This window comes from Dioszegia hungarica, assembly GCF_025882075.1.
Source record: "Dioszegia hungarica strain PDD-24b-2 chromosome Unknown MKK02contig_11, whole genome shotgun sequence".
Classification (NCBI taxonomy): domain Eukaryota; kingdom Fungi; phylum Basidiomycota; class Tremellomycetes; order Tremellales; family Bulleribasidiaceae; genus Dioszegia; species Dioszegia hungarica.
In genome coordinates this window covers 64097-83339 of record NW_026515771.1, presented here as the reverse complement: position 1 = coordinate 83339, position 19243 = coordinate 64097, and the positions used below count along the sequence as shown (strand labels likewise).

General features: G+C 57.1%; 7 protein-coding genes across 7 annotated transcripts; 4 read left to right on the top strand and 3 right to left on the bottom strand.

Moving 5' to 3' along the window:
* Positions 1-837: 837 nt before the first annotated feature.
* Positions 838-2920, top strand: MKK02DRAFT_16489 (Glycylpeptide N-tetradecanoyltransferase; the record flags this gene model as incomplete). Its single annotated transcript, XM_053085640.1, has 11 exons — positions 838-966; positions 1013-1186; positions 1236-1331; positions 1365-1495; positions 1540-1710; positions 1767-2041; positions 2102-2157; positions 2213-2479; positions 2553-2639; positions 2672-2699; positions 2826-2920. The coding sequence occupies 11 exons, from the start codon at positions 838-840 to the stop codon at positions 2918-2920; spliced, it is 1509 nt and encodes a 502-aa protein (XP_052944361.1).
* Positions 2921-3887: 967 nt separating this feature from the next.
* MKK02DRAFT_27776 (uncharacterized protein) lies at positions 3888-5768 on the top strand (the record flags this gene model as incomplete). Its single annotated transcript, XM_053087397.1, has 4 exons — positions 3888-3977; positions 4154-4250; positions 4294-4579; positions 4625-5768. 4 exons carry the CDS (start codon positions 3888-3890, stop codon positions 5766-5768), a joined length of 1617 nt encoding a protein of 538 aa, XP_052944360.1.
* A 599-nt stretch (positions 5769-6367) lies between these two features.
* Positions 6368-7466, top strand: MKK02DRAFT_34224 (Aldo/keto reductase; the record flags this gene model as incomplete). Its single annotated transcript, XM_053088875.1, has 6 exons — positions 6368-6418; positions 6465-6577; positions 6625-6891; positions 6946-7012; positions 7067-7248; positions 7316-7466. The coding sequence occupies 6 exons, from the start codon at positions 6368-6370 to the stop codon at positions 7464-7466; spliced, it is 831 nt and encodes a 276-aa protein (XP_052944359.1).
* Positions 7467-7634: 168 nt separating this feature from the next.
* MKK02DRAFT_37458 (uncharacterized protein) lies at positions 7635-9458 on the bottom strand (the record flags this gene model as incomplete). Its single annotated transcript, XM_053089660.1, has 5 exons — positions 7635-7670; positions 7723-8405; positions 8450-9006; positions 9088-9144; positions 9217-9458. The coding sequence occupies 5 exons, from the start codon at positions 9456-9458 to the stop codon at positions 7635-7637; spliced, it is 1575 nt and encodes a 524-aa protein (XP_052944358.1).
* Positions 9459-9945: 487 nt separating this feature from the next.
* MKK02DRAFT_37457 (uncharacterized protein) lies at positions 9946-11955 on the bottom strand (the record flags this gene model as incomplete). The annotated part of the gene is made up of 8 exons (XM_053089659.1): positions 9946-9975; positions 10023-10362; positions 10411-10568; positions 10641-10760; positions 10812-11064; positions 11113-11333; positions 11378-11484; positions 11781-11955. 8 exons carry the CDS (start codon positions 11953-11955, stop codon positions 9946-9948), a joined length of 1404 nt encoding a protein of 467 aa, XP_052944357.1.
* Positions 11956-13278: 1323 nt separating this feature from the next.
* On the top strand, positions 13279-14694 carry MKK02DRAFT_37456 (S-adenosyl-L-methionine-dependent methyltransferase; the record flags this gene model as incomplete). Its single annotated transcript, XM_053089658.1, has 7 exons — positions 13279-13312; positions 13452-13477; positions 13537-13749; positions 13798-13851; positions 13905-14063; positions 14130-14285; positions 14353-14694. 7 exons carry the CDS (start codon positions 13279-13281, stop codon positions 14692-14694), a joined length of 984 nt encoding a protein of 327 aa, XP_052944356.1.
* A 93-nt stretch (positions 14695-14787) lies between these two features.
* Positions 14788-18825, bottom strand: MKK02DRAFT_37455 (uncharacterized protein; the record flags this gene model as incomplete). The annotated part of the gene is made up of 14 exons (XM_053089657.1): positions 14788-14964; positions 15052-15271; positions 15346-15386; positions 15437-15798; positions 15845-15902; positions 15947-16216; positions 16266-16431; positions 16493-16557; positions 16615-17148; positions 17199-17312; positions 17409-17503; positions 17548-18335; positions 18425-18593; positions 18648-18825. 14 exons carry the CDS (start codon positions 18823-18825, stop codon positions 14788-14790), a joined length of 3237 nt encoding a protein of 1078 aa, XP_052944355.1.
* Between the last annotated feature and the right edge of the window lie 418 nt (positions 18826-19243).

Genomic DNA, 19243 nt, shown 5'->3' with positions numbered 1-19243 from the left:
GCGGATGATTGAACGGGATGGGGGGGAACGAGGCTCGTGGTATCCGCAAGTTTAGCGGTTTGTAAAATTCGCTGTTGTTTCGTTCTTTTTCGCCTCGGATATACTGCGGAAGCTCGTGGGCGAGACTGGGTCCTATTAAAGCTTTGTTATGTATCAAGTTGTATAGGTAGCCAGGCAAGTTGCCCAACCCGGCCTTGTATCGCTCAGTGCCAGCGCGCCCGCCGAGCCAAGAAGCGGGGAACGCCGCCAACCTCAAGTGCTGTTTGGTCCCTCCACGTATCCAACTCCGCATTCCTCAACTGCAGCCAAGCAGCTTCGCACAGACAATTTCATCATCTATTCCTCACCCCTCACCCACTCTCGACATGCCCTTGACCGCAGGAGAAACACTTGGGACAGGCACATCGCCATCCTTTACGGAGGCTGGACCCTCTTCCCACCCTATCCAGGACACCGAGACGGACGACGTCCTCAAGAAGTTCGAGCAGCTCGGCAAAGACGCGCGGGCGGAAGAAGCAGAGGATGAGGAGGAAGACGACGAGGCAGACGGGGAAGAAGTGGAGAATGGGGCGACAGAAGCTTTAGCAGGGTCTGCTGGAGCGGAGGGTATCGAGGGGAAGAAGAAGAAAAAGAAGAAGAAGGGAAAGGCGGGGAAGGCTGTTCAGAGGTTGAAGTGAGTCGATCAAGTTGGATGAGAGGGAGGGCCTGAGCTGACGAGAATAGAGCTCTAGCTTCGGGAGAAGCACCGCAGGAGCTGCTCCAGACTATCAGAAGCAATATGGACGCTTCGGAGCAAGGCGCGACGGACGGTCAGTTCTCGTCTTTACCGTACCCCGCATGTGCTTCACCGCTGACCCCACAGCGGACATCCAAAAAGCATTGAAAGCTGTCGACCTGATGAAGATCCTGGATGGGCAAGTGGCTATCGGGAACAAGTCCAACTCCAAAACAATAGGAGAGCATAAGGTCAGCCTTCCAGCTCTTTTCCCGTCGTGCTGAAGTTAACGGTCAGTTCTGGAAGACTCAGCCCGTGCCGCAAACGCTCTCCGGCTCTTCCTTCGCCATGATGGCGATGGAAGAAGGCCCGATCGATCCCATCAAGACGGTCGAAGAGGTCAGGCAGGAGCCCTTGCCCTTACCGAGCGGGTTTGAGTGGAGCTTGATCGATATCAAGAACGATGTTCAGGTCAGTTGTGCCTGCCACGCTTTGTATGGGTAACGAGCTGATCGCGTAGTGCGAAGAGGTCTACTCATTACTCTCCGAGAACTACGTCGAAGATGATGACGCCATGTTCCGATTCCGCTACTCCAAGGAGTTCTTGCTCTGGTCAGTTGCCGCGAGCTGTGTCATGCGTGTCGGTCAGGCGCTGACCTTCAGGTCGCTCACAGCGCCTGGATATCACCCTGACTGGCACATCGGTGTTCGCGTCCAAAAGACCGGCAAGCTCGTTGCGTTCATCAGCGGTATCCTTGTCGATATCCGCGTCCGGTCCAAGTCAGTCCCCTGAACCATGTACCGAGGCCCGAGCTGACAGCCAGAACGTTCCCATCGGCCGAGATCAACTTCCTCTGTGTGCACAAGAAGCTCCGCGCCAAGCGGCTCACGCCCGTGCTCATCAAGGAGGTGACGCGGCGGGTGAACCTTCGGGGTGTCTGGCAGGCTATCTATACTGCTGGGATTGTGCTTCCTACGCCTATCGGTACTTCCAGGTGAGCCAGCTTTTTTGAAGGTCATCTCCATCACGCACTTCTTGCCGATCACATAGATACTACCACCGCAACCTCAACCCGCCCAAACTGGTCGATATCGGATTCTCCTCCCTCCCTCGGTCCATGACCATCGCCCGCCTCGTCAAGCAGCTCGCGGTACCCACTGCCCCGTCCCTTCCCGGTTTCCGCGAGATGGAGAAGAAGGACGTCCCCCAAGTCGCTGCGCTCCTGAGGCGGTATCTCGCCCGATTCGAGATTACGCAGACGTTCGAGACGGATCAAGAGGTCGAGCATTGGTTTTTGTCTGGAAGGGGGAAAGAGGGGGGTGAGGGTGGGACTATTGCCGGTGGAGAGGTGGGCGCGAGCGGAGGGGAAGTGGGAGGCGAGGGAGAGGGGTCGGCAAAGTGGAGGAGGGAGGGACAGGTCGTTTGGGCTTATGTTGTCGAGGTGAGCCCAAGCTCTTTTGGACTTCGCCACGAGGAAAAGCAAGCTGATGAGGTAGGACCCAACCACACACGTCATCACCGACATGATCTCCTTTTACTCTCTTCCGTCAAGTATCATGAAGCACCCGACACACCGGATCCTGAATGCCGCCTACCTCTACTATTACGCCTCGGACAGCATCTTCCGTCCGTCCTCGGGCGGGAGCGAGGCTGTCGCGGAATCGTCGGCGTCGGTGGGGATCGTGGAGGAGCGCAAGAGACGGGAGAGGCTGGGGGCGAGACTTGTGCAGCTCAGTGGGGACTTGATGGTGGTCGCGAAGAATGTGAGTGATGGTTAACTCGTGCGTGGGAGACAAGGGCGACGGGGGAAGAGGAGAAGTAGCTGATGCGGTATAGGCTGGGTTTGACGTGCTTAACGCGTTGACATTGCTCGATAACAACATGTTCCTCTCGGAACAGAAGGCAAGCTGCCAATCTCTCCCCGTGCCTTCTGAGAGACAAAGCTGATGGGCTAGTTCGGCGCAGGTGATGGTTTCTTAGTGAGTTCCAATCTCGTACTGACTTGGCTCGTCGCCTGGGGTCCCAGCTGATGCTTCCTTCTTCCCTTTTATAGAACTGTGAGTTGATCTCCCTGTCATCGTCGTGGTTGACTTTGAGCTGATATCGCAGACTACCTCTACAATTGGCAATGCGCACCGATCGATGGCGGGCTCAAGGGCACCTCGATGAAGCAGGGTGCGGGGATCGGGGTGGTCATGCTGTAAACACACCGGAGAGGAGGAGTCTTGCGCGAGGACAAGGTGAGGAGGAGGCGGTAGGACATATCTGCATAGGTTTGTCGTATATACATACATGCTTGATTCATCTTACAGTACTAATGGCTGATGGTCGTGGAGTTGGAAGGGCTGATTTCTGATCGGGAATTGTCGATGCGATGGATGGCTGATGGGGGAATTTACATGCTGAGGAAAGATCGAAGGGGATGAGGAGGACGGTAGTCGACTCGGCGGAGAGGGGTACGGAAGGCTGTCGGAGCGAGAGAAGCATACTCTTGATATCAGCTCTTTGCATTCTCTTTGGCCCTCACATCTCACATCGACCCACCATACATCGACCCACCATCGACTGACTGATCTCGAGTGCTCCACAATGAGCGATTGGTCAATGGCTGACGCGAGGCCACTTTGCCCCCTTGCGGTACCTCTGAACGATCAGCGCCTCAGACCCCGCAAGCGACAACCAACTTACTGACTGACAATCTCCCTTCTCACTGCCTCTTGAGCAACGCCGCCTCCTTCTTCTTCAACTCGGCCACATCCTTTTCCAGCTCAACCACCTTCTTTTCCTCGGCCTCATACTTCCTTCTCTTGATACGCCGGACCTCCTCGGTCGTCTCCGCCTCCTAGAACTTCTCGGTCCACTCCTCCTTCTCCGCCTCGAGCGCCTGGATGCGCTCGGCCTGTTTCTTTCCTTCTCGCTCGTATTCCTTCTCTAGCTCTGCTTCGATCTTGGTTTCGATTTCCTTCCGCTTCTGAGGTCGACCCGGGGCGATGTCTTTCATACGCCGGGTCGAGGAGAATCCGTCATCAAAGTCGTATTCGAAACCGGCGACAAAGTCCTCGAAGTCCACATCTGGATAGTACCGAGCCGCGACGCGTGAGCGACGCTAGCCTCGGAAGCGGTCATGACGTGATCGCGCACTCACGAGAAGAGAAGGGCAGTGGACTCGACATGGCACTTTGCTGCTCCGCTGAGATGGTGCGAAGGGTCGTGAGGGAAGAGAAATGGAAGAAGGAAAAGTCAGTACCGAGGGAAACGGAGGTGAGACGATCTGAAACAGTTAAGGAATTTGCCACCCCGCTTTGACCCCCTGTCACACACGTCACGCGTCATTTCTTCCCCGAGCCAAAGGAGGGGTCAAAGCGCAACTCAACCTCTTCATCTTCTCACATCATACACCTTCCCATTTATCACTCTTCATGCCCCAACCATGATAGAATACGGTATGCTCCCTCCGGCCCGTCATCAACCGCAGCTGTGTGCTGATCAAATTAGTGTACCCAAGCTTCTGCTCTTTGGACCCCGTCACCACCGGTAAGCCAAAGCTCCACGTGTCGAGATTGATGCTGATCCCCAGGCTCTCTCAAGGGCGATACAGCATTCGATGTCGGCTTTACCAACAAATACGACGTCCTAGCGATCTACCAGACCCCTCACGGCCGCCCACCGGCACACTCCCAGCTCCCCATCTTAGTCCTCCACCAGCGCTTCCTCCGCGCCGGCGTGATCAAGGACCTCGCTAAAGGCAAAGACTCTGACGATGTCATTGTCCACAGTATACTCGTCGACCAGGCGACGACAGCTCTGCTCAGGCGGTCGCAAGGGATCAAGGAGTGCTCAGAGTGGATGAAGACTTACGCGCGGTACGTCCACCTCATATCGTTCAGATCCTATAGCTGACACTCCAGACCCTGCGCCTTCTCCGGCTGCGACAAACTCTTCTCCCATATCGATATCGCCTCCAAGCCCCCCGCCCGGCCCACCCACACATACACCAAAGGCCACCCTTCACTCTACATCTGCCTCTCCGCCCCTCCGACCGGCGCCCGCTTCTTCTCGCCAGGCTTCCCCGAATCGGCCCTTCAGGTCTATCCGGGCGACGCGGTGCTCTGCCAGTCACTGGCGGACGAGGTATTCCATATCGGGCCTAAGAAGGCGGTTTTCCTCTGCCTGTACGGTGATCACGCGTCGGACAAGCCACCTCCGCTTCACCTCCGCAAGCGAAGCTCCTTCTTCCCCTACCCTCAGCCGGCGTTGGTCTGGAACGAAGGCGCGGACACCGCTCTCGACGCGGCTCATACGGTCCCCGTCGCTGGTAAGGCGGAGCCATCCCCAGGGTCGACCTCGATCGTCGCACTCGCCCATTACTCGGAGTTTGCTGAGTTCGACCCCATCGATCACGTACACGCCCCTCCGGTCTCAGCCAAGGCGAAGGCTCCCCGTCGGTCGAATACAAAGTCATCCGTCTCAGCTACCACGGACGCTGCATCGTCGTCGTATCGACCAACCGATCCTCCATCCCAGCCTGATACTTCGGTTCCGGACTGGGCGATGCACGAGCAAGCGGGCCGGCTGGGATGGCAGGACCTTCGGGCCCAGTCCACCCGAAAGTCCACCACTCGAACTGCTATACCTCCTCCGACGATAGCGGCGGGATTCTTCCTGGCGGACAGTCGCCAGGCTCTCTTCAAGGCTCTGGAGAAGAAGAAGGAGGGGGGTGGCGGGTCAGGCAGTGGGCAGGGGAGGGTCACTCACCTCGGGGAGATTGTATCAGGCCCATCGAGGGCTGTAAAGGGATGGGATGCGCCTTCAATGTCGGCGGTCGAGATGAAGAGAGGGTCAAAGGACATGGAGACGAAGGGCAAAGAAAAGAAGGGCAAAGAGACGACAGGGAAGCAGAGGAAGGGGAAAGACACGACCGGGCCGAAGGAGAAGAAGGCAAGGAAGGTTCTGGGTCCCAAGCTGCCGAATAATGGCCAGCACGCTGTGGGGAGCGAGGCGGCTTCACCGAGTGGGAAGGCGGCGCGCGTGACAGGGGAGGGATCGGTATAAGCGAGGCAAGGTGTCTTGGGATGCGGGTCTTCGGGTCTTGTCATGTTGTACATAGGTTCTTTCGCTTCTTCTTCTTTCCATACTTTACTATCGGTTATCGGTTGTTCTCGCAGACTAGCTTGTATTGTCACCATGTACTGTACCATAGTGTGTAGCTTGAGAGTCGCTCGAAACGTCAAAGCTGAACGAGGACCTGATCGCTTCTACTGTTGACCGTGTTGAGCCTGGCCCCTACCCAAACCCAAGAAGCGCGGCTCCATATCGTACAATAACGCCGGGCAGGATGTCGTCGGCGCACACGCCTTCAACCGGTCCGCCTCCCCAGCTCCGAGCGGATATGGCGGCCGAGCCTGTTCCCCCTCCTAAGCCTCAGGAAGACGCTGTGAAGCTTACGATGGATCGGGAGGACGATATGGCTGGGTAGATCTATCCCACTCCGCCCGGACCCGCTGGCACGTTTCAGATGGTGTTTCAGAATTGGCTTTGGAGCTGATCCGTGCGTCGATATTTGGTTCCGTCTAGGTTGCTCGATCTGCTTCTCTTCTCCTCACACTATACATTGGCTACACCCATCGTACCTTCCCTAAAGCATTCACGCCATGCCCTCTCTTTTGTTCGATACTACCATAACTCTGAACAACGGCGACAAGGTGCGCCCCTGCTTCACTGATCTCATTCCATCAGCTGACCGGTAAGATCCCTCAACTTGGGTTCGGCGTCTACCTCTCCCCGCCCGAGATCGCCACGCGTACAGTCACCACTGCTCTTGAGGCGGGATATCGACACATTGACTCGGCACAGTGGTACTTGTAAGCTACCCTCTACGTTGAGCGGAAAATCGAGCTGACACTAGCAGTAACGAAGCCGAAGTCGGCGCTGCCGTCCAGTCCTCCTCCGTCGACCGATCCTCCGTCTTCCTCACGACCAAGCTCGGACATGCCGATAAAGTCCAAGAAAGGCTAGAGGAGAGTGTGGCCAAGATTGACCCGACATCGAAAGGCTACGTCGATCTCTTCTTGATTCACTCGCCTACTGCTGGGCCGGAGGGGAGACCGAAGCAGTGGAAGTTGATGGAGGAGCTGGTGAAGGATGGGAAGGCCAAGGCTATTGGTGTGTCAAACTAGTGAGTATAGGGTGTCTGACCGCCCGTGACGAAGGGAAGAAGCTGATGGAGTAGTGGTCTGCGCCATCTGAAGGAGATGGAGACGTACGCGGAAATACCGCCCGCAGTGAACCAGATCGAGGTGAGCTTCTCGAGACGTAAGGTCGCCTGACAGGTTTCAGAGCTGACAACTTAGCTTCACCCCTGGTGTCAACAACCCGCCATCGTCTCATACTGCCAATCTCACAACATCGCGCTCGAAGCCTACTCGCCCATGGTCCAGGGTACAAAATCGTCCGATCCGACCCTGCTCAAGATCGCCGAAGAGACAGGGAAGAGCTGGGCCCAGGTCCTGATCAGGTGGAGTCTGCAGAGAGGGTGAGTCATGACCTAGTAGAGCTCTTATCCTTGGGCGAGCCCGTCAAGACCGATGCTGATACTACAGATTCATCCCCCTTCCGAAATCCGACACCAAAGAACGCATCATCTCCAATACTCAGGTCTTTGACTTTGAGCTTAGCAAGGCGCAAATGGACAGCCTGAACGCGCTGGACAAGGATGAGCACGTGTGTCTGAACAATACCGAGGTGCCATAGAATGTAGAGCGTAGATGGAAGCATGCACTGCGCATTTGATCTCATGGGAGCATGTTCATCTATCCTTCTATATTTTCAGCTTCCCTGCTCGCCCCATGTCTTCGCAGGGCAGGCAACTCTCAACTACTCTTTCCTGCGCTACATCGAACCACCCTCCGGCCTCGCCACTTATGCCTCGAAGATTCGGCCGGTACTGACGTTCAACTAAGACCATCAGCAAGTAGTTCCTCTTGGAGCCGCTCGCATGCAAACCCACCCTGGTCCACTTCTTTCCCTGCCACCACTTCTGCAGCAGCAACCCCGGCCAGAAGACATGCCAGAGCACCAGGAACGGGACCCAATCATCCGCGATAAGCGTCGGATCCACCCTGATATCCCACACCGACTCGCTCGGCCGTTTCTTGGGGTAGACCCTCGGCGAGCAAGCGGGGAGGGAGGGGTGTATCCTCTCGAGCACGTCCGGGGCGGTAACGACTTGCGGGAGGTATCGCATAATCAGATCATTGTAGATCCACGATCTCGGCCGGGTATTGGGAGGCGGACGGAGGACGGCGCGGTGATACCCCGAATCAGGATCCAGATCGTCCTCGTCCCCTTCGTCATCGTAGCACGAGGCGATCCCGTCCAATGGCAGAAGAATGACGGCGGTGTGCACCCGGGCGTTGCATTCGATAGGGTAGAGATGGCCGTCCGTGGTGGAGAGGATAAAGTCGAAAGAGAAATGACCGGTAAGACCGCGGGTCTGGTCTTCGCTGGACGTGGAAGTGGAAGGCAGGGGATCAGCCTGGAGCTTGTCGAGGAAGGTGGTAGTCCATTCTTCGGCAAGACGACCGGTTGCGGAGGTAGTGGCGTTCTCGTAGGTCATGAGCATATCGTTGGAAGGGGCAGCGACGAACGAGGTGAGTCGACCGCGGATGACCGAGGCGTGGGTGCACCATTCTGAGAGTCAGCTCAGGCTCGACCAGCTGTATACCCCTACTCACCCTGGCCCGGGATGTACTCTTGAAAGACGTATGGATTCTCCTCCGCAATCCTCGACTTCAACCCCTTCAACATCTCCCTTGTCCGCCCCAACCCCTCCCCATCTCCTTGCAGCGGGAACAGCGTCATATCCCCCCGATTCTCATCCAGCCCCATACACTTCAACACAAACTGCCTCTCCACCTTCTCCCTCTTCTGCTCCTCCAAAAATGCCATCGCCTCCTGCACGCTCTTCACCATCTTTCCGGCGGGAATACGCATCCCCAGCCGATCCACCAGCGCCATGAACCGGTCTTTATCGTGCAGGTCACGCATGGTCTCGGGGTCCTGAATGAAGGTCCGGCACCGTCCTTTGGTATGCGCGTACATGTCGTCCGCGGCGAGTGCGTCTTCCACGGACGAGGCCACGCCAGAGACGGGGATGAAGAGGTCGGCGGAGTGATGCTGCGCCAGTTGGAGGAGGGCGGATGAGTAGGCGGCGTACGAGGTGGATGCGGGAGGGAGGAGGTGGAAGGAGGATAAGGAAGAGGAGAAACGGAGAGGGCAGAGCTCGCCCCACCTGAACGTCAGCTGTGAGCTGTGCTCTCGGTGCCCTGTAGGATCATGTGATTTGAAAGCGGAAGGCGAGAAATTGACTCACCCTTCTTCCTCCACGCCGACGACTTTCCAGCCAGCCCGCTTGAAAGCCCTAGCAAGTCTGCACTATCAGCTCATTCTTATCCCCCTTCTCATAGTATCCTCCCTCGATGGGTAAGAAGCAAGAACTCACGTCAACCCCTTCGTCATCCTCCCTCCACTAATGATGACACACCCCTTCTTCCCTTCCTTCTCCCCTTTCCCCCTCTCCGCCCCCTCAGACCCCATAGCGAAAACGAATCGCCGCCTGAGGGCATCGTGCGCGACGCACAGACCGACCGCGACCAGGCTGACCGGGAGGAGGAGGATCGAGAGAAGGGGGAGGACGAGTCCAGCGAGGAGGTTTTGAAGCGCGTTGGGCGCTTGCCGGGGCATCGCGGTGGGAGTGATACCAAAGCTGAAGATATGAGTTGACGGAATGTATGGCTTGCTTGATAAGCGCTTCCGGCCCCTCGTCGATCGATCAGATGATCAGGTGACCAAATCGATCAGGAGCAGGAGTCGACGCCTTGCAGAGGAATGAGGTGTGAAGACAAGGTTCGAGCTTCTCTTCCAGCTTCGGATAAGATATAGGGCAAGCAGCCATTGATGTCATCGCCTCCCTCTCATCTCGCTGGCTTCGATGGCGGTCACCAGAGATCGATCGGAGGAGAGGACCAAATGAAGCGAGGCAAGAAGTGACATGTACAATGTCGGATATGCATGGATGGGGGATCGTACACTACATATGTGCAGCTTTTACTTCTGAACTGAGACTACCAGCCTCATCTTTACTCTACTTTCGCGTGTATGCTATGATATAACTACGAGACCGATGTTCTGAGATGATTGATGCGTAACACCGAGCGTTGAAGCTCAGCGCTTAACACCCGCACTCGGCAGTCCCCACGATCTATATCATCAGCTGTTGTCCATCGACCTCCAAGCACAGACTCTCACCCCGTTGGTAACGTGACCCGAGCCGTTGACTGGCACAGCCCCAGCCCCGACCGCGGCGCTCTTGACGCCGTTGCCCTTGATGTTCTTCCTCTTGAGAGACTCGGCCGTCTCCTCGCCGTCGGTCGCATCGCCCTTGGCGTACGCCTCTGGCTCCGCTCCGAGATCCCCAGCATCGACAAACGCCTCCTTGCCGGCGCCCGAGCCAAAGCGGGACTTGACAAACTCCTTGTGCGTGCGGAGGACTGACTGAAGCTCCGAGATTGGGACGTCGTTGAGGAACTTGCACTGGCCGAACTGGCCGTCGGGGACAGCGAAACGCTGCTTGCCGTCACGGGTCTTCCTACGAGATGTCAGCTGAGCTTGAACATATGGAGAACAAGATGCTCACTTGATAGCCTCAGTGGCGACAGCGATGAGCTCCTCGGTAAAGTCCTCGTGGTCCATCGAAAGACCAACCGAGGAGACGAGGGTGAACCACTCGTCGCGCTGGGCGTCGTTAATGAGACCCCTGGAGTGAGCGAGGGTGATGGAGTAGGCCATGTCGATCTGAAGGTCAGCGCATGCCTAGATGATGGACGGGAACGTCAGGCGTGGACTACGAAAGGAGAGAAAACTTACGGTGATGGCGTGACCGTGACGGAGGGGGATACGGGGAGTGAGCTCGAGGGTTGGGGACCAGGTGTGGCCGAAAGCGATCACACGGTCGAGACCGAGCTCGTGCAAGTTGGGGGTCTCGAGCTGTCTTGTCAGCTCGCGCCCAAACCACCGACGATGCTAGCTCTGACTCACCTCCAACATGGTCTCGATACCCTGGTGGCAGATCTTGGTACCCGCCTCCCTGACCTCCTCGCCGCCATTGTAGCCAAAGCCAGTCTCAACGAGCCTCTCGCCGTGCTTGACGAGCAGGTCCCAGACGGCCTTGTCACCGACCGAGGCAATCTTGACGAGCTCGGCGAAACCGTTCCGGACCTGCCCGACGGGGAGGGTCTTGAGGAAGGAGAAGTCGAGGAAGGTGTGGAGGGGGGCGTGGTAGGCACCGAGACTGTTGGTCAGCTTCCGTCGGACACAGGGGGGATCAGGGGGGACATACCGGTTCTTGAGCTTGCGGTGGTTGATCCCGACCTTAATACTGACGCTGGCGTCGATAAGACCAATGAGGGTGGTGGGGACACGGATGAAGTTGGAGCTTCGGCGGTACGACGCGCAAGCGTAGCCAGTGACGTCGGTCATGAGGCCACCGCCGACGACGAGGGTTGGCTCGGTACGGACGATCCCGAACTCGTCCATGGCGTCTACAATCTCGAGCATGGTCTGCGAGTCAGTAGAGGCCCAGTGGGAGAGGAAGAGGTACTCACGTCCATGGTCTTGTTGAGCTCGCCCCCGTTGACAACCTTCCAGGTGATGGCAATGTTGTAGTGCTTGAAGTAGGTCTCGATCTGGTCCTTGTAGATGGGGTGGACGACTGAGGGGTCAGTTCAGTCGGGGGAGGGGGCGAGGAGGGCAGGACGAGACCGCTTCAAGCTCAAAGCGAGGGTAGGAGGAAGGGAGGAGGGTAGGAGGAACAGAGGGGGGCTGAGGAAGTGATGGAGGAAATACAAGGACAACCATCATCTGCTTCTCACCAGCCTACACTGTCGCTATTGTCCCTCTTCCGACTGATGCCCCATCACACAACCCTCCAGCCTGCTCAACCAGCCCCATCACCTCCCATCACAAACCCCCACAGAACCGAAGGAACAGCTCAAAACCGAAACTCACTCTTGTCCATGATGATCAAGACCCGCTGCCACCGTTCATAGATGCTGGCGAGCTTCTCGTTCTTGACGTCGAAGACGGGCGAGGTGTAGTGGAAGTTGTACTTGAGCGCCTCGTAGCCGTCCACCTGCATGGAGCCGGCTTCGGGCTTGGTAACCTTGGCAGTGAGATCAGACATGGTGGATGGTAGGGTGGGTGTGAGGGGGTAGTGGTAGTGTGATGTGCGTGGGTGGGTGGGGGTGAGCTTGGTGGGAATCAGAAGCAAAAGGTCAGAAGGGGAAAGAGGGGGGATGCTGGGGATCGTCTCTAGTTTATATAGGAAAGGGAGGGAGGAAGCTGTACAGTGGCTTGATCGGATCAAAGTAAGCGAGCGATCAAAAGAATCCAATCAAACGCTAAGAAACAAGGCACGCCATCATCCCACCCTCGTTTCACCTGCCGTTCCTTGTCTCGCCTCTCCCTTCCCTCTCCCCCACCCAACCACCCACACCCACACTTGTGGAGGCCTCGTCCTCGATGCATGATCTCTGATCGTCAGAGATGCCGAGCCGAGCCATTGCCATCGGAGTTGCAGCAGCCGCTGTTCCGACGATCGCTGACGCTGACGCTGATGCTGATGATCGCGGCGCTGGGCACGGCTGCTGGTAGTGACCGTGGTGGAAGAAGGCTAAGGCGCAGCGACGAGAGGGACACGTTTGTCACGCCGTCAGCAAGCCAGGTGAAGAAAGGTAGAGTTAGGTGTGTCTCACTCAGGTACGCCGATGCCGCCTTGGATCAATCGAAACACCGCTCCGGTTATTCCGTTACCGCTGACGTTGATTCAGATCGATCTGAGCATCCTTTTAGCATCCGCGAGGTCGGGGAATGCACTGGAATGCAGCTGGCGAGCGGTCGACAGAGCAGAGGATCGGCCGACGGGTTGCTAATCTTATCTGATCAAGCCAGATCGGAGAGATAGCAGTGATCACTCGACTTGATCAGATCGGGCGGGAAGGCGAGGGGAGGGAAGCGGCAACGGAGCGGCAGTTGCTGGTAACGGCATGACGTCATCATCCATCCAAGCTCGCCATAGGCCATACCTCCAGTCATCACTGCTCTGTATGAGCTCAGCCGTGCCTAGGCTACTGTACGATCTCTGTCATTGTCTTGATCGCGGGAGGGAGTCTACCGATCGAAGCGGTGTTGAATGGACTCGCTCGGCCGGCTCGGCGTGGCGAAGACGTCTGAGGTCGAGGTGAGCCATCGACGCGACTGCCATGCCATCCATTCAATGACGCGCTGTCCCAAGTCTCTCTTCCGAGAGTCTCGGATGGAAACGAGGGTCACAGCGAAGCAAAGGAGGAACGGAAAGGAGGGTCATCATCATAGATTATTGATTAGATTTCGGCCCTGTCGGAACTCCACGTCCGAAGAGACATCATCAGCCACAAGAGAAGCATCAGCTTCAGCAGCCTAGCGATAGCCAACCTCACCTTGCATCTGCTCCTCGTTCAGCACCGACATGTCCAGCCCCCAGCCACCACCCAAGTATCATGGTGAGTCGTCCAGCTCGGACGAGATATTCCCTCCCTTGACCCAGCCGGCCGCTGTGCTTGCACGCTTTTCTTCCAGAAGACAGCGTCCGGTCCTGCCTTCTCTGATGTCACCTCCTGCGAGGGCCAAGCTGACCAACAGAGCCGGTCCAGGGCACCGTCTTCCACGTTAGTCTTTCTCTACCTCTCCTCATCTCATCCAAGCCGCACCAGCTGACTGACTACAGGGCGACGGCCGCGAAGAAGCTCTCCTCAAGCATCTCAACTCCCTTCCCGAGCTATCGGCGGACCAAACCGCCTCCCTCTCTCTCCAGGACAAGAGCCAGCGGGTTTTGGATGCGATCCATGAGTTTGGGAAGCAGGAGAATAGCTATTTGATGAGTGTGGGGGATACGAAGGGGCGGAAAGTCGAGGCCTTGATCAGTGAGCGGAAGCCAAAGGTGAGCTATGTAGCCGGCCTGTAGGTCAGGAAGAGCTGATGGGAGTAGTTGATTCTCGAGCTGGGGTCTTATGTCGGGTTCTCTGGTATCTCCTTCTCTCGCGTGAGTTCCTCTCCTTCTTTCACCTCCTCCTTGATTCCAAGCTCATCATATAGCAACTCCCCTCGCAGCACCCCAACTCGGTCTACCCACACGAATGGACTTCCAACCCCGAAGAAGACCGCGCAGGATACATCTCGCTGGAGAAGAGCGAGGTCTACGCCGATACGGCCCGAGGGGCGTTCAAGCTCGCAGGTCTCGACAAGGTCGTCAAGGTGCGCCGAGCATCAGTCTCGTATTACCATACGGAAGGGGAGAAAAGACAGCGCTGACGCCCCTAGATCGTCACTGGAAGCTCTACCACCTCGCTCAAGAATCTTCGCAAAACCCTCAACATGCCTCGTCCGCTAAAGTTTGACATGGTGTTCCTGGACCACCTCAAGCCGCTCTACACCATCGACCTGAAGGTGATGGAGGAGGAAGGACTGGTCGGTCCGGTATGTCTCCTTTGCTCGCTTGGTGTCCATCACATATGGAACCCATGACTCCTGGCTGACACCCCAGGGAACCGTCCTCGTGGCCGACAACGTCGTCAAGCCCGGAAACCCTCCTTACCTCTCCTACGTCCGCGCCTCCCCCGTCTCCAAGCGCGCCATCCTTTCGCAGACCCGCCCCACCTCTCAACCCCCCATTACTCCCAACCCAACAAACGAGTCCGACTGGGACAGCGCGTTCAAGAATGGGCCGATCGACGAAACGCTCTGGGTGCCGGAAGAGGCGGAGGGAGTGCAGGCGGACGGTGATCCAGGGTTGGTGTATACCAGTCAGATGCTGGATGGGTGGGACCCGTATACTGGGGAGAGGGACGCGTGCGAGGTGTCGGTGTGCACCGGAAGGGAGGATTAGGGCTAGGACTGTGCAGCAGCCAGCAGGGAGTAAGGCAGAAAGCAAAAGGGGAAAAGTATATAGATGTGTAGATCATGCAAGATGCATAGACTTCTATTCTTCTACGCTAGACTTCCGCTTCTTCAAGAACCCAGATTCACGCCAGGCAGCCACCATAGTCTTCACCAGCTCTTCCCCAATTGGCTCAACTTGCCGCAGACTCGGTGACGCCGTTTGGGCTCGACGAGTCTCAATAGCCCGATCGTCAGTCTTTATCGAGTTCGGACCGTACTGTATAGGATCAGCCACGATGTCGAAGACGAGGTCAATGCCGAGCTCTCAGCGAGCGCTCAGAGCGGAGAGCGAGTCAGGACTCACGGCACCCCGCCACATCTCCAACATCCCTCTACTAGGATTCTTCTCCAGATCCTCCTCACTCCGGTCCATCCTCTCCACCCATTCCGCAGGGGGTACGCGCGCAAATTCCAGCCCCGCCGCTTCGAGGTGGTCGAGCATGGACGTCCAGGCGAATGGTGTAGGGTGGACGATATGGTAGATTGGCAGAGAGGGGGAGATGGGTGTAGCGATGATATCGATACTAGGAGGATCAATGGAGCCCGAATTTTGGGGTGTGCGCAGCGCAGCGTATGGGGGATAAAAGAAGGGACTCACATAGCTTTCGCGGCGATATCGACCGGTAGCCACGTCGGGTTCTGCAGATCAGCATCCCTGCGCTGTCCCAAAGCAGCCGCGAAGGACATACCTCATCCAGCAGTGGCAAACACCCGACCTCCTCCGCCGTCCGGATCATCAAAGGCCACCCTTCCTTTTCATTCCACCTCCCACTCTGCTTATCCCCACACAACTGCCCCACACGCAGGATCCCCACTCGTCCCTCCTTTTCTGTGCCCGTCCCCGATAGAGCCTCATTGGCGCGCAGGCAGACCTGCTCGGTCGTCCACTTGGACTGAGAGTATCCGATCCCTGAAGCGGTGGACGGGTCGTCCGTCCGGTCCTCCGTGATTGGGCCGGATGACGAGCCGCTGAGGACTGAAGCGAGAGAGGAGCAAAAGTATAGCTTGGCGGACGAGGTCTGGGCGATCAGGTCGATCAAGTTTCGGGTACCTATCGGTCAGCTCATACACACAGCGCCGACTGGGCAGAGACTCACCCTTGATGTTGTCCTCGAAAGAAATCAAGCTGCTACTGAAGTGCACCGGCCAGGCCGCCTGTAGAATCAGTCACCACTCGCATCATGGGAAGCCAGACTCACATGAATGACAATATCCACTCTCTTGACGATACTTCCATACCACAACTCCTTGCCCAGGCCCAGATCCTCCAGTGCCAGATTCGACCCATACATCTCCGTCCTGTCCGGGTTGTACGAGAGCCCGCGCGAGCTCATCGCGGCTCGTACTCGTCGTTCGGCAGTCTCGTTGTTTCCTGCTCGCACGAGGCACATGACCCTGTCGTCTGGATTACTGGCGAGGAGCTCTTGCAGGAGGTAGGAGCCTAGTGAGCCAGTAGCGCCTGTCAGAAGCTGCGTATGGTCAGCTTCTCTCCCTGAGATGACTGTATGGAACGCTTACAATGGTCCGTCCTTCGTTCCGCTTCTCTCGCTCAACAGGTCGGACTGCTGACTTGCTGAACGAGCCGTACTTGTCCGCCAAGTCGCGCATGAGTTGCGAAGCGTCCGACGCTGGGTCTGACGATGTCGTTCGGCCTTCCTGCAGATCATGGACATGCTGCGCGAGTCTGTGTTCATCAGCTGGCTGAATCTCCTACAGGCCCTGTCCTCAAGTTTGGGACGACATACAAGGTGATTGTCGGTCTCTCAAACACAACATTGGTCGACAACTTGCCAGTACCGATGTTCAAGCTCTGCACCATCAGCCAAACCACTCAACACAGCAGATATACGACCAACGCAGTACTCACCTTGAGCATGGCATTTCGTATTCTCGTGGCCATGAGCGAGTCCACGCCCCAGCTGAACAGATCCGTTCCCATCCGCAGCCCCTCGACCTTGAGCTTCGACTGTACCACACCCACTATGATCCGCTCCACCTCCTCCGCAATCTCCCCGACCGACCTCTTTGGCAGATCCGGCCCACCCTGCTCCTCCCCACCGCCATACAGCGCCTGAATCTCCTCCTTGAACACCTCATTCGCCACTCCCCGCTGTATCGTCCCTTTACTGCTCTTGGGCAATTCCTTCCCGCTCGAAATGTCGATGATCGCGCACATCTCGGTCGAGACTTGCGCATACGTCGGCGAAGCGTCATTGGCGCGCTTGAACTGCGGGGCGAGGTCTCGCAGAAGAGTCGGAGAGATAGGGTAAGCAGTCTGTCGAGGGAAGAGAAGGAGGCCGAGCTGGGACCGCTGGGCGCCGACAACGAGAACATCGGCGATGAGTGGTGAAGAGCGGAAAGCCAGCTCAATAGGCCCAGGAGATGCCTTCTCGCCATTGCTCTGTAAGGGTCAGTCTAATTCAGACCTGGGTCAGTGTGAATCCGACTCACCATGACCAAGACGTCATCACCTCTGCCCGCGTATCGCCATACCCCAGGCTTGCGCTCATGTCGCTCGTACAGATCTCCAGTAGCGTAACTCCCGTCCTCCCGATTGCTCTTTGTCTGTGGTGTCAGCTCGATTCGCCTGAAGATCAGAGACCAACCTGCCTTGCTCCTCCACTGATCCGACACGACCATCTCGTACCTTCCATCCCCTACAGGCTCAAAGACAAGCGCATCCGCGTAACGCGAGTCGTTCCTCAGCCACTCCCAGTCCATTTCGGTATGATAATCGCGATGCGAGCTGAGCAAGACTATCCATCAGCTCCGGCTGAGAACGGACACACGACAGACCTACATCCACACTCGCTGCTTCCCAATCTGCTGACCAGCCTCACTCCACGCTGGACCATCCTGTCACCTACCGCCGAGTCCAGGGGCGCTCCACCCGTACTGACCAGCTCCATCTTCCTGAGCATCTCCATTCCCGGCCCATCCTCGTCCTCCGCCAGTATGGTGAGGATATATGGAACCGACAAGAACGCAGTCGCCTTGAAGCGCCAGTCCCGCTCCTCCAGCTGATCCTCCGATATCTTCCCCATCCCTCGCTTGGCCGACAGAGGCGGTGGGGGCCCATTACAGCCCTCGACCGCCTTGACGACGTTCGACACGGTGATGGCCGTATCGCTTGTGGGGTAGAAATAGATCATACTTCGCGCCATCCATGCTCGCAGCAAGTCCGAGACGCCACCGTGGAAGAGCGGAGTTGTGGTGAATGCTGCCGAACCAGAAGGGGCCATGTCCGATCCTGAAGCGTAGTCGTGGAGATAGGAAGGGAGAGCTCGGCGTGGGAGGGGCGCGACACTGCCGTAGTGGGTATGGGGGATGGGCTTGGGAGTACCGCTCGTCCCTGACGTGTGGAAGATGTGCGAGACGGAACCGGCGTGTGGAAGTGATACCTCTGGTGCGGGCGGTAAGGGATGCGAAGGCGAGACGGTGGGTAATGGCGGAAGCTCGACGAGCGGGATTTGGCTGGAAAGGGGACGAGCGGCTGCAGCGAGCTCTTGGTACTTCAGGTGATAGATGATGTACGCCGAAGATGAGGAGTTGGCGAGGTGAGCCACGGCAGAGGGGGAGCACTGGGGTCTGAGGATCAGCGAAAGTATATGGAGGAGATCTCCACAGGCGAGGGGTTGGACTATCTTCCACACTCTATAGGACGGGTGGACACTCACGCTGTGAAGACGACACCATAGCCCATACGCATAAGCGCTATCCAAGAGACCAGAAAATCCAGCCCCGTTGGACAGAGCAGGGAGACCACTCCCTCCTGAGCTCGAGGGATACCGCTCCGACGCAGCATATCCTCCATTGCCGTCGCAAGAGACAGTAGCTCGACGTATGCTTCGTGGTCAGCGCATGGATCCTCTTCACCTCAGCTGAGACCACATCACTCACAGTAGCGATCACACACCCAAGAGCCCTTATCCTCCCTTGTGAAACCTACGACCTTCTCATCCTTAAACTCCTTTGCGCCGTCGACAATGAGTTGGAGGATCGACTGGACATCGTGCGGGTGGGTATCGTTCTGATGCTGAGCATGCCCGGCTGTCGATACCAGATACGAGAGGGTCATGATCCCTTACTTCTGTGGAAGTATCGAAGAACAACAAGCGATGTTACGAAGAGAAAGTAAGCAAAGATCAACGTTGTGGACAGCGTTCCTTTGGCTGCAGCAGCTGGGCTGATCGGAGGCCGAGGATGTCGTAAAGGGTCTCTCAAGCATCGTTGATCGTCCGAGATCTACCAGCCACTGCTGCTCCTGATACCTGGGAGCCCTGCCAGGAAGCAGGCACCGGGCAGGCGGAGGGAGTGCACAGTATGAGAGTATGCTTATGATGGTCAATATATAGCTACAACAGGATGCCTCCTGGAAATCACGTTCTTCCCTACTCCTCATTCCTTCCCCCTGCACCCGATCCCCCAAAGACCCTCATCAACTCCGACTGCATCGACTGGCGCGATTGAGTATCGCTTGAGAGCGCAGACAAGCC